At 43.4% G+C, this 12,480-nt stretch overlaps 1 protein-coding gene across 1 annotated transcript in view; it reads right to left on the bottom strand.

Moving 5' to 3' along the window:
• Positions 1-12,480, bottom strand: part of CCBE1 (collagen and calcium binding EGF domains 1) — an 873,157-nt gene that overhangs the window by 71,454 nt on the left and 789,223 nt on the right. The window contains exon 4 of the mRNA XM_085630518.1: positions 10,728-10,862. Coding sequence (XP_085486644.1) covers positions 10,728-10,862 — 135 coding nt within the window. The remainder of the gene's footprint in view (positions 1-10,727; positions 10,863-12,480) is intronic.

The raw sequence follows: 12,480 nt of genomic DNA on the forward strand, positions 1-12,480 counted from the left end.
ATCATTATTCTATGAGTCAGGATCTGTCACTTGCCTCTACAGATGTAAGTTGTTGATACTCAAGTGAAAATGTCCACCTTTGTGAACGATGCACTAATGACTTCCATAACTAATTGAAAGAGACTAAAAGGTCACAAATCTATCATGCATGAAGACAATCAACATAATATCTTCCTATCTACAAGCAGAGCAAACCCTGTCCAGCACTGTTCATCTGCCAGCTAAGAAGACCACAATACACCAGCAGCTAAGTAGACATGGATGTACAGAGAGATGTCGAGGTGTGCAGTGAGCAATGCAGAATAACGAGACACAGATATGTACAAGATACAGACAGAGAGGTCTAAAGAGAGATGTAAGTAGCGGCATATACAGAGAGGCACAGAAGGAGAAGAGGGTGTAGAAAGATATGGGGGCATAGGTGAGAGAGGAGATGTCGCTAGTAGGAGGCAGCATCATTTGGTGGAGTCGTGAGCTACACTTCTCCTTAGAACATGATAGCAGAGGTGGGAAGAAGAAAGCACAGAAACAGAAGCCTCCTTGGGTAAGGAATAAATCTTCTAAACTCTTGCACTTACTAGGAGATATTCCACTCCTGGTGCATACTTCCTGGGATGGTTAAAGTCACTGCCAATGTTTCCTTTTTACCCTGGTGAATATTTTCACAAAAACGATTAATGGCTATTAATTGCAATAAAGAAATCTATACTTCTAAACATCACATGCGCTTCATAAATTAAATATTTGTTCCAGATCAGTCTTTTTGGGAGCAGACTGTGAGGCATATTTACAAGGCCCCTGTGCCACCAGTGCGCCCTTTATTTACGCTTAGGTGGCGCACAATGTTGAGCCATATTTACAAACCACGCAAAGACACCCTGCATGGCTTGGCCTTGTAAAAATGTTCCCCTTTCATGCATTACTCTGCCTGAAAGAGGCATTGCATGGGTGTTACAGTGGGTGTTCCCACGCAACACCAATGGATTCTGACAAATTCCCAGATTTGCAAGGGTTTGCAAACTTGGAAATGCTTTTTTTTATCTGTCCTGCATTTTGAAGCACACAAAGAAGGAGGAAAAACACCATCAATGATTGTTTTCGTGCAGGAAGGTGTGCCTTCCTGCACAAAAAAAAATCATCCCTCCAATGCATTGGCGCTAGGCAGCCAATTGTGCGCCAGCACAGAGGAAAGCACAGGGGTGCCTAGTATTGCTGTAAATTCGACACATTCCTGCACTTTTCTAATGATGCAGCCTGGCGCAGCAAGATGGCTTGCAGCGGTGCGCTGCGTCATTTTCTAGTAAATATACCCCTTTGTTTTTCGTTGCGCTTGAAGGTGCCTTGAATTCATTCAATTGGTCATCCAAGCATATGACTAAAATGGAGTTCTTATAATGCTAATGATTAATGCAGGTTCTCAGGAAAGGAATTTTAACGTTTGGATTAGACTCCCCAAAGATATTTTGAACAAATGTGTTCTAAGAGGGCCTGAGTCTACATACACATGCCCAACTGCCAACTCACAAAGCAATCCGTTTTTACTATGAAAATGAGTTGAGTGAATTTTGAACATTTTGAAAGTTGATTAGCCTCTAGATGAACAGTGGGCTAAAATCAGCTCAAACAATAATCTGGTAGTTCCAGCAGCAGCTGAGAGGATAGCACACTTTATTTCCAAGAATGACTATCCAGTTTCACAAAATGAACTTGAGGCTACCGCTGACACACAATACTTTCAATTAGATGTTCATGGCTTTTGCTGTGCTATAGACAAATGTCAAAACACGATTTTGGTGTATTCATTGTAAAATGAAACTTCACAGTCAGATATTTTTATTACTTGCTACTTCAGTTGGCTTTGGCATTGAGAGCTCTTGTACTAAGTATGAATACTGGAGGGAAAAGACATTTAGCACACATGGGGCATATTTACAACATAATAATGCAGCGTGGCGCTTCAAGCCATCTTGGTGCGCCGAGTCATTAGGAAAGTGCAGGGATGAGTTGTATTTACAACATCAATAGGCTTACTAGCAGCAATGCGGGCACCCTTGAACCATGGTGCAAGGGTGCCTCTTTTGCAGGGAGGATTGTTTTTGTGCAGGAAAACAATCACTGATGGTGTCTTCCTTTTTGCCCACCACGATGAGTACCTCCTCACAGCTGAAGAACTCAGTAAAGAGTCTGGGGGTTCTCATTGACAAGAATATATCCATGAACCCTCAACTTGGAGTGGTCAAGACCTCCTTCTTTGTATAACTGTGAAAAACCAAGAAGACTGGCAAATTTCGTACATTTGATGCCTTGGTCCAGGTCATTCTAGATTAGACTATGCCAACTCTTTATTTCTTGGCCTCCCTAAGGGCCTGAACCTTAGACTCTGTATAATTCAAAACAGGCTGCCAAGCTTATTTTTCAACTGCCTAGGCATCACCATTTCACCCCCTTGCTGAGAAAGCTTCACTGGTGTCCAGTGGAACAGTGCCCTATTTTTAAAATGGGATGTATCATTTTTAAATCTCTTCACTGCAAAAGTTCTGCTTGCATATCATCGAGAATCTCCTCACAACCCCCTCATGTAAAAAGAAGAGATTGTGAAGTTCCTGATTTTTTGTTCTTGCCCCTCGCATCTGGAACTAACTTCCTCCTGAGTTGTGATCTACATTAAACTACATGAGATTCAAGAAACTCTTGAAGTCTTGTCTCTTCAGACTTATTCTTAAGTTCTTGCCTGCAGAGCATTGTCCCTGTTACCCAGTGCCAAGAAACCTGACCGGTGATCGAGCGCTAAATAAAACCCTGTAACATAACATAACATTTCCTCCTATGTGTGCTGCAGAATGCAGCACACATAGAAAGAAGAAAAACTAGGAGAAATAAAGGTATTTCGCCTCGTTGCGTGACTTTTACACCTTTCCCTGGGAAGGCGTTAGAATCTGACGCATTCCCAGGTTTATGAAGCCATGTAAATCTGGGAATGGGTCAGAATCCATGGGTGTTGCATGGGAGCACCCACAGCAACACCCATGGAATGCCCATTTCACGCAGAGTAATGCATGAAAGGGGCCCATATTTACAAGGCCATAAAAAGCCATGCAAAGGGGCTTTGTGTGGCCGTGTATGGGTCAGCACACTGCGGCATTGGAGCATCCAAAAATGTGACGCTCCTATGGCACAAGGGGCTTGTAAATCTACAGGCCGGCAGAGGAGGGTAGGTCCAGGGATAATCTCCTTCGAGGATTACTTTCTTTCCCGCAGCTCTGTCGCAGACCTCTGTCTCATCCTAAGGGGTTGTTTCTACCCAAGACTATGGGTGGAATCAACCACATTGCATCGATTCAGGTGCAGTATCTTTGACTTTAGTGGCCACCCAGGATGCCAGGGTGACCCCATAAACACAGATAGGGTAGGAATAGCATTGATTTAGGTCCTGATGAAATGCCGATTGACCCTCCTGACAACAAAGGCATTAAAGATGTCGACCCCACGCTACGATTCATTCATTTTAGCTATCAGAGTACATTGTGACATCAGGATAGCGCCTTGTTTATTATTGTGTCAAGGGATCATTGCCCTATAAAGAAATCCATGGTTCCCTTAGACTCTTTTACTCTCACTCTTTGTCACCACCCTAGTAAAAAGCCCCCACATGCATTTATCTGAAGGCGTTTTGCAGATCGAAAGATCTCCGGTAAAGAGCCGCCAGGCCCGTCGAGCATTGCAGCGCCAGCTTGACGAGGATCCCCCGGTATTCCTTTGGTCGGATCTGTCAGTCCACCTCGATTAGGACCCAGATTCTCCATAGAGAGGAACTACTCCAGTTGAAGTGACTTGTAAATATGCCCCATGGTTTCACGCAATGCTGGCATACATCAAAAGATGTCTTTATACCATCAAAAATACTCCATACTTTGCCCAGGTGGAAATTTTAAATTGAGCAGTCACATAATTGTTTCTGGAAATTATTCCTTGATATTGTGCTCCAGGATGAGTGAGAAGTGAGGACATCCATGTGCTCTTCAGTTCCGCAGTTCTACGTTTCCCTGCTCTGATTCTGGTGCAGAGTACTGGTCCCTGAGTTCAATGCCATGTTTCCCTGAAGCTGTGCAGTTTCTCCTCTAGGAACTTGTGTTTGGAGATCCTGAGGCACGGTGCTTGTGATCTAGGGCTCACACAACTCCGCTTCATGTTCTCTCCTCTCCGGTTCAGACCCAGAGATGCAATTGCTTTTTGTGTGCTGTTCTATTTTCCTGCAGCTTCCTTTGTGTGGGGTGAAATGGAGTTTTGCACATTATGTCAATGTCCCATGTCACATTGAGACGCTGGGGCATTGTGTTATATTGGTCAGTTTTTTTCAACAGAATTCACATCACAGGTTGTGTGAAATTGCATTATTTTTTCCTTGGAATTTTGTGAAATATATATAATAGTTTTACACAGTTATGCACACTTACGCTTTCACAGTGAAATGTGGTTTTCCAGTATTTTGTGTGAAGTCCTGGCATTCCTCCTTTTAGCTGCTTTTGCATCCAATTCCTTTGCCACCAGGAGCTGTGATGAAAGTGGTGCAGAAGCTCTGCCCTCACTGGCAAAGCCCATAGGTCTGCCTCAAATGTGCTACTGCATATCAGTGCCATTTATGCTCACCTGTCTTTGCATGCATTAAACACATTAAACCCATACATATTAACTTTGTCAGTGCTCGTTAAATGAACTACACAATGAGACTACCTAGTACCTTTAAGTTTCAGATCGTAACATTCAGATCACATTTCTCTCTTGTGAGATATATATGAGGCACCTAAATTCATTTGGACTCATTAACATTTTTGTTTGGGTAAAAGGCTGCGATCCCCTAAGGGCTTTGGTGGGTTTATGTCATTATTAACTCCTGCCTAGCCAAATCAATGAAAGTGGACTATAAAAATAATGTGCAAAATATGTCTTTATGAAAGATTTTTTAGTGCCGCAGGCACTGCAATGGAAAGATGCTAATGCATTCCAAAAACAAGCATTGGCAAAAAAGCCAATAGGTCTCCCCTATGCAAGAGCTATTGGCTTTGCCAGTATGTTTTAGCCATGTTGTACACCGGTGTGGCTGCTGTTCAGCTTTGTTATAAGCCACTCACCTGAATCCCAGGTGGTTCTGATGGGGAAACGCTAAAGCCCCGGATTCCCACTAGGATCTGTGGGCGATTTCAGGAAGTAGCCCTGTATCTTCTACAGGCCCCATGCGAAGAGCGGGATGGGATTTGGAAAGTTCAGCACAAGCTTGAACATTAGCTCTGGAAGTTATCCATGTGAGGTTAATTGGCAACACCTGCTGCTAGGTTTTTGGAGTGTTCATAAAGGTCAAAGCAATTAGCTCTAAATGTTTCCAGGTGCACCTGTTGCTTTTGTTAGGCTTTAGGAATGTTCCTGATGAATTTAAACAATCAGTGATCACGCAGACAGTTCTGACTAAGTGAATGACAAGGCCACTGACTCCCTCTATGGCACCAGGAGAAAAACGCACAGCAAACCCAAAGCAAGAAATGAAAGTGTCAACTGGGGAATCAGCCTGGACCGAATCATAAACTCGTAGAGGGTAGGGCAGTGCCTGGGGCCATGACAGTCGCCCACCCCGAAGGTAGCCTTACAGGGCGAGGTTTGGTGGGGTTAAGGACATGAAAAGATCACACCACATAAGGAGCATGAACAAAAGAGCCGGGTTCCCATGAAAGTTCTGATGGGTAAAATCCTTTCCAATCAATTAAGTAGTATAATTTGCCTCCAGAGGGTTTGGAATTGTAGATGTCATGTAGACAGCCAAACCAAATCTCCCTCCTTCTACACGGGGGCTGGGGTCTTATGGTTTTTTGAGTGTTCATAAAGGTAAACACAATTAGCTTTGAATATTACCAGGTGCACCTGTTGCTGCTGTTAGGCTTTGGGAACTTTCTGGATGATTTTAAACAAGCAGTGACCGCGCAGACAGTTCTGACTAAGTGAATGACAAGGCCACGGATTCCCTCTATGTCACCAGGAGAAAAACGCACAGCAAACCCAAAGCAAGAAATGAAAGTGTCAAATGGGGAATCAGCCTGGACCGAATCATGCACTCGTAGAGGGTAGGGCAGTGGCAGGGGCTGTGACACGCATGGCAAAAGGTTAGTAGGGTAAAGGAGAGTAGCGCAACATGGAGTGTCACAAAGTCAGTGTCATGGAGTAGAGTGGATGTTATGGAGTGCCATAGAGAGGCATGGAGTGGCATAGAATGGTGTGACATGGCACAGAGGGATGTAGAGTGGTGTAGAGTAGAGTAGATTGGAGTGAAAGAGTGTCATGGAGTGGCGTAGAGTGGAGTGTTGGGGAGGGAGTAGAGTGTCGTAGAGTGGAAGGGCTTAGAGTGGAATAGAGTGTTATAGAGTGGAGTAAAGTGTCAGAGTGGAGTAAAGTGTCCTAGATTGGAGTGGCATAGAATGTTGTGGAGTGGCGTAGAGCAGAGTGAAGTGGCATAGAGGGTGTTGCGTTGAGTGTTGTAGATTAGAGTGGTCTAGAGCTGAGTAGATTGTCATAGAGTGGAATGACATCGAGTGGAGTAGTGTAGTAGAGTGGAAAGGCTTAGAGTGGAGTAGAGTCTTGTAGATTGGGTGGAATAGAGTGGAGTAGGGTATCGTAGTGTGGAGTGGCTCAGAGTGGAGTGGCATGGAGTGGAGTAGTGGAGTGAAGTAGATTGGAGTAGTTTGTCATAGAATAGAGTGGAGTAAAGTGGCATGGTGTGAGGTAGAGTGAGTTGTGTAGAGAGCTGTAGAGAGGAGTAGTGTCATAGAGTGGAATAAAGTGGAGTAGAGTGTTGCAGAGAGCAATGTCATAGAGTTGAGTAGAGTGCCATAGAGTGGAGTAGAGTTTAAGGGAGTAGAGCATCATAGACTGGAGTATGGTGGAGTGGAGTGTTGTAGAGTGGAGTTTAGTGACCTAGAGTGAAGTGGTATAAAGTACAGTGGTGCAGAGTAGATTGGCATAGAAAGCAGTGGCGTAGAGTGCATTAGTTTTGAGTAAGGTTGTGTAGAGTGCAAAGGCCGTAAAGTGGCGTAGATTGCAGTGGCATAGAGTGTAGTGACGTAGAGTGTAGAGAGTGGCATGGTGCAGAGTGTAATAGAGTGGCGTAGAGTGCTGTGGCAAAGAGCAAATTGTTTCAGAGTAGAGTGAAGTGTCATAGAGTGCAGTGGTATAGAGAAGAGTGTTTTAGAGCGCAGTGGTACAGATTGGATTACAGTGTCTTAAAGTGGACTCGCGTAGAGTGCAGTGGTGTAGGGTGGAGCGATGCAGATTAGAGTGGCATAGAGTGCAATAGTGTGCAGTGTATTGGCATAGAGTGCAGTAGAGTGGCATAGAGTAGAGTGGTGCAGAGTGGAGTGCAGTGGTTTAGACTAGAGTGCATAGAGTGCAGTGGTGCAGAGTAGAGTAGAGTAGAGTGGCATAGCATAGATTGCAGTGGCATAGAGTGGAGTGACATAGAGTGGAGTGACGCAGAGTGTAATAGAGTGACGTAGAGTGCTGTGGCAAAGAGCAGATTGTTTCAGAGTAGAGTGAAGTGTCATAGGGTGCAGTGGTATAGGGAAGAGTGGTACAGATTACATTAGAGTGTCTTAAAGTGCACTCGCTCAGAGTGCAGTGGTGTAGAGTGGAGCGATACAGATTAGAGTGGCATAGAGTGCAATAATGTAAAGTGCATTGACATTAAGTGCAGTAGAGTGGCATAGAGTAGAGTGGTGCAGAGTGCAGTGCAGTGGAATAGAGTCCAGAGGTGCAGAGTAGAGTGGTGTAGAGTGGAGTGAAGCAGAGTAGAGTAGCATAGAGAGTAGTGGCGTGGAGTACAGTGGTGCAGAGTAGAATAGAGTGGCATAGAGTTTAGTGACATAGAGTACAATATTGTAGAGTGCAGTGGCATGGAGTGCAGTGGTGTAGAGTGCTGCAGAGTAGAGAATAGTGGTATTGAGTGCAGTGGTGCAGAGTAGATTGGCATAGAATGCAGTGGCATACAGATTATTGGTTTTGAGTAGAGTGCATTGGCATAGAATGCAGTGACGTAAAGTGACGTTGAGTGCAGTGGCATAGAGTAGATTGGTGCAGAGTACAGTGACAGAGTGTGGTGGCATAGAGTACATTGGGGTAGAGTGCAGTAGAGTGGCATAAACCTAAGTGCTGCAGAGTAACGTGTAAAGGTATATATAACGTGGCACAGCATGCAGTGGTGTAGAGTGTAATGTTGCAGAGTAGAGTACAGTGGCGTAGAGTGCAGTGGTGCAGAGTAGTTGGCATAGAGGTCAGTGGCATAGAGTGCATTGGTTTTGAGTAAAGTGGTGTAGAGTGCATTGGTGTAGAGTGCAGTGATTTGGACTAGAGTGACATAGAGCGCCTCGCAGAGTGGACTGGTGCAGAGTGCAATAGAGTGGCATAGAGTGCTGTGGCGTAGAGCAGATTGCATCACAGTAGAGTGAAGTGTCATAGAGTGCAGTGGTATAGAGAAGAGTGTTTTAGAGTGCAGTGATACAGATTACATTAGAGTGTATTAAAGTGTATTTGCGTAGAGTGCAGTGGTGTAGAGTAGTATTTTCAAGGAACAGTGGTCCCATTCAAGGGAAGTCAAGAAAAATATCACAATTACTACAATAAGAATTGGAATTCAAGAGAATGAGCAATGCATGTGATGAAAGAAGGTTTTTATGTTGATTTTAAGAACCATAATAAAGAACAAAAATGAGTGAGCTAGCATTGAGAAGGTTTAAAAGGAAATCAGCCGATTTCCTTAACCCAGGCTGGTGACTTAAAAAAGTCACTTTTAAGTAAACAATGCGAATACGAAAAGTCAAATCAACATCTCATACTCAGAAAACAAATGTACAGTAAAGTTTTGAGTTTAGAGACGTAGGTCGACGACGTTTCGATCCCCAAACAGATGGTGGGATCTCTTCGGGACAAGACGGAGGTAAGGATGCCTGGGAAGTTCGCTAAGTAGCCACAGGCAGAAGGAATGAGTGGCCGAGGGGCCTCAGGTGCTGGGGAAACGCACGATTTGAGGCGGAGGAGGGGCGTCCGTGATCCGCACCTACGGGTGCCGTGGCGCCTGTGCGATAGACAAGGATGGCGGTCCGAGTGAGAAACGCAGGACGGCAATGGAGACAAGCTCACGGGTGCTGGTGGGAATAAGTGCCGGTTGCCGTTGGTAGCAGCGGAGAAGTCCGGAGCGGTTAAAAAGTAATGTTAGCCGAGAGCTGGAGAGCCAAGTTCGGCGGTGAAGGAGTCGGAGCCTACAATGAGCTGGGGACTTCCGGGACCAAGGTTAGGCAGGTCACATGGTGCGGTCTCTCGAAGGAGAGTGGAGGTAGAGTAGAGCGATGCAGGTTAGAGTGGCATAGAGTTCAATGGTGTACAGTGCATTGGTGTAGAGTGCAGTAGAGTGGCATAGAGTAGAGTGGTGCAGAGTGGAGAGCAGTGGAATAGAGTCCAGTGGTGCAGAGTAATGTGGCATAGAGTGGAGTGATGCAGAGTCGAGTGGCATCGAGAGTAGTGACATAGAGTACAATGTTGTAGAGTGAAGTGGCATAGAGTGCAGTGGTATAGAATGTTGCAGAGTCGAGAATAGTGGTGTTGAGTGCAGTCGTGCAGAATAGATTGGCATAAAATGCAGTGGGATACACAGCATTGGTTTTGAGTAAAGAGGTGTAGAGTGCATTAGCGTAGAATGCAGTGATGTAGAGTGGCATAGAGTGCAGTGGCATAGAGTAGATTGGTGCAGAATAGAGTGGCATAGAATGCAGTGGCATAGAATAGAATGGCGCAGAGTAGAGTAGAGTGGTTTTGAGTGAATTGGTGCAGCATCGATATCAGTGTAGTAGAGTGCCATGGCATGGAGTAGAGTGGAGTGGTGCAGAGTGGGGTGGCGCAGAGTGGAGTGGCACAACATAGATTGAGGTTGTGTAGAAAAGAATGCAGTAGTGCAGAGTGCATTGGCACAGAGTGCAGTGGAATAGAGTAGATTGTTTCAGAGTAGAGTGAAGTGGCGTATTGTGGAGTGGTACACAGTAGAGTGGAGTAGTGCAGGGTAGAGTGCAGTGGCATAAAGTGCAGTTGCATAGAATAGAATGATGTAGAGTGCAGAGGTACAGAGTAGATAAGAGTGGCATAGAGTGCACTGGCATAGAGTTGAATGGTACAGAGTAGAGTCCATTGGCAGAAAATGCGTTGGCATAGAGTGCAGTGTTGCTGAGTCAGCGTAATCTTGTCAAATTTCTGGCATTACACATTACAACTGTTAAGCTAAATGCCAGTGTATATGCCACTACCCCATGTCCCACAGTTGTGAATCACTTCGGGCAAAATTATTGTAGCAGCATGTGAAGAAAACAAATGAACGAAACACGAGTAGCTGTTGTTGCAAACTATGTGATTTTGTGCTATTGTTTAATGGAAAATGTGTCCATTAATAGTGCAAAATACTGCATTTCAAATACATTTTTGGGCATGTGGCATAATTTCCTCTAGAGAAATTACGCAAATTTTGCCCAAACCTACAGAAAATGCTACTATAGTTTCAGCTTTACCATTAAGTGATTTGTAAAGCATGGTCTAGAGGATAAAACTATACTCAGTCGAGTTGACTGAAACATACATTTGAGTTGTACATGATTAGCACTATCAGGTGCACTTGGCAATGCTATAATTTAGCACATTTTTTCACCCACCTAAGCAGTATGGCTTCACTCGGTTTCTGTGTCGTTCACGGTCGTACCGATATCCAGGATAGCATGTACATAAGACCCTGCCAAAGTTATCTGTGCATTGCTGTTCACATGGAGCCTCGGCACACACATCATAGTCTGAAATGAGAAGCATGTACATTGTATCACACATAACATAAGGAATCATTGCCAGGATTGCCAAGATAAAGGTCAGATATTGGAAGTCACCTAAGAGGTCTGTGACCATATAGAGGAATGAGGCCAAAGGATTGTTTTAGAACTTTCATGAGATTATTTTTACTTTGATAGACTTTTAAAGATGTAGAATATCTGGACACTTTCCAGCTGTTCTTCCTTATAACAAGGTATAGTTGCAGTGACACCTCACATTACAATATAGATGAAAGTACAAAATATTAAAACCATACATTTGTGTTTTTATCCTGAACAGTGATTTATAAAGATTCTCTTAAATTCTATACAAGTATGATTTACAACTTGAAAAGAATATGCATCAATCTTGCAAATTATGTGAGGTAAAATTTAAAAAGGCACATAACATAAAAATAATAAATTTTTCTATAGGAGTACATAGATGCAAGCCAAAAGCCACACAGTAATATCTTTGAGGGAATTCAACATATATGTAAAATGGTGGACACCAACTGGTGGAAACATTGTTTTGAGTAAGTTAAATGCAGAGAGATGAGAATTTGTGAATTTGATGCTAAGAGTACTTACTACATCAAAATATGTATTAGAAAACTATGCAGCACAGCAGCACAGAGACTGTCATTTGTATAATTTATACAAGTATCTGATAGAAATATCCAAACAGTTGCCTGTTGGCTCAACACCAGCTTCAGATGTGATATGCAGGCCATAACTTCGGATTGTGACAAGACAAACTCAACTTTATTGGGTGATAGTAACACCTATTAATTACAGTACTTTAAAATTTCACTAGTCAAATAGTTCAGAGTTACAATCACCCTGCCATTTTAAGATCAGGGTCACTGTCACCAGATTTCCCTAATTTGGACTGCCACACACGTTGGTCCCAGGATATATCATCCCTCAATATCTGCATCATTTTGAAGAAAGCTCCCTGCACATTCACATGAAGAGAGATAGAGACAAAGAAATGCATAGAAGGGGATTAGCACGTCCTCTAATATATCAAGCTCATTTATCATTTTGATACATGTGGGTTTTAGGCAATGGTGGATGAGGACATTTTGGGAGTATTGAAGCAAAATATGAGGATGAGGAAAAATTGGAATTCATCCAATGCAGAGTGAAATTATTCACAAATATGCTGTCAGAAGCAGTTGAGAGGAGATAAGATCTAAACATTGTTTAATAAAATTGTTGTCGTTCTTGGGTGGATGATAAATAATGGTAATTTATGTGGACTTGTAAGACGTGTGGTTTAACCTGTAGACAAGCATTCAAAATGCGGGAACAGCTTCTGATTAGACAGGCTTGCTGTTAATGGAATTTTTGATTATCATGGCAACTTCACCTGATCTCATGCTTTCTTAATCAAAATGGATGATAGAATATGTAGATGGGATAAGGATGTCTTTGAATTTTCATTATGCCAAAGATTTGATGTTTAATGATTGATCTTTGATTGTGAAGTAGGCAAGTAGGTTGGTCATGGTAATCTTCTCATAGGCAGGGGAGTCTTTAAGAAGTTTCAATTCTACAAGTCAATTGGAAGGACTAATCTGTGAGCAAGAGATGAAAATAG

Source organism: Triturus cristatus, chromosome 2_1 (assembly GCF_964204655.1).
Source record: "Triturus cristatus chromosome 2_1, aTriCri1.1, whole genome shotgun sequence".
In the NCBI taxonomy this organism is placed as follows: domain Eukaryota; kingdom Metazoa; phylum Chordata; class Amphibia; order Caudata; family Salamandridae; genus Triturus; species Triturus cristatus.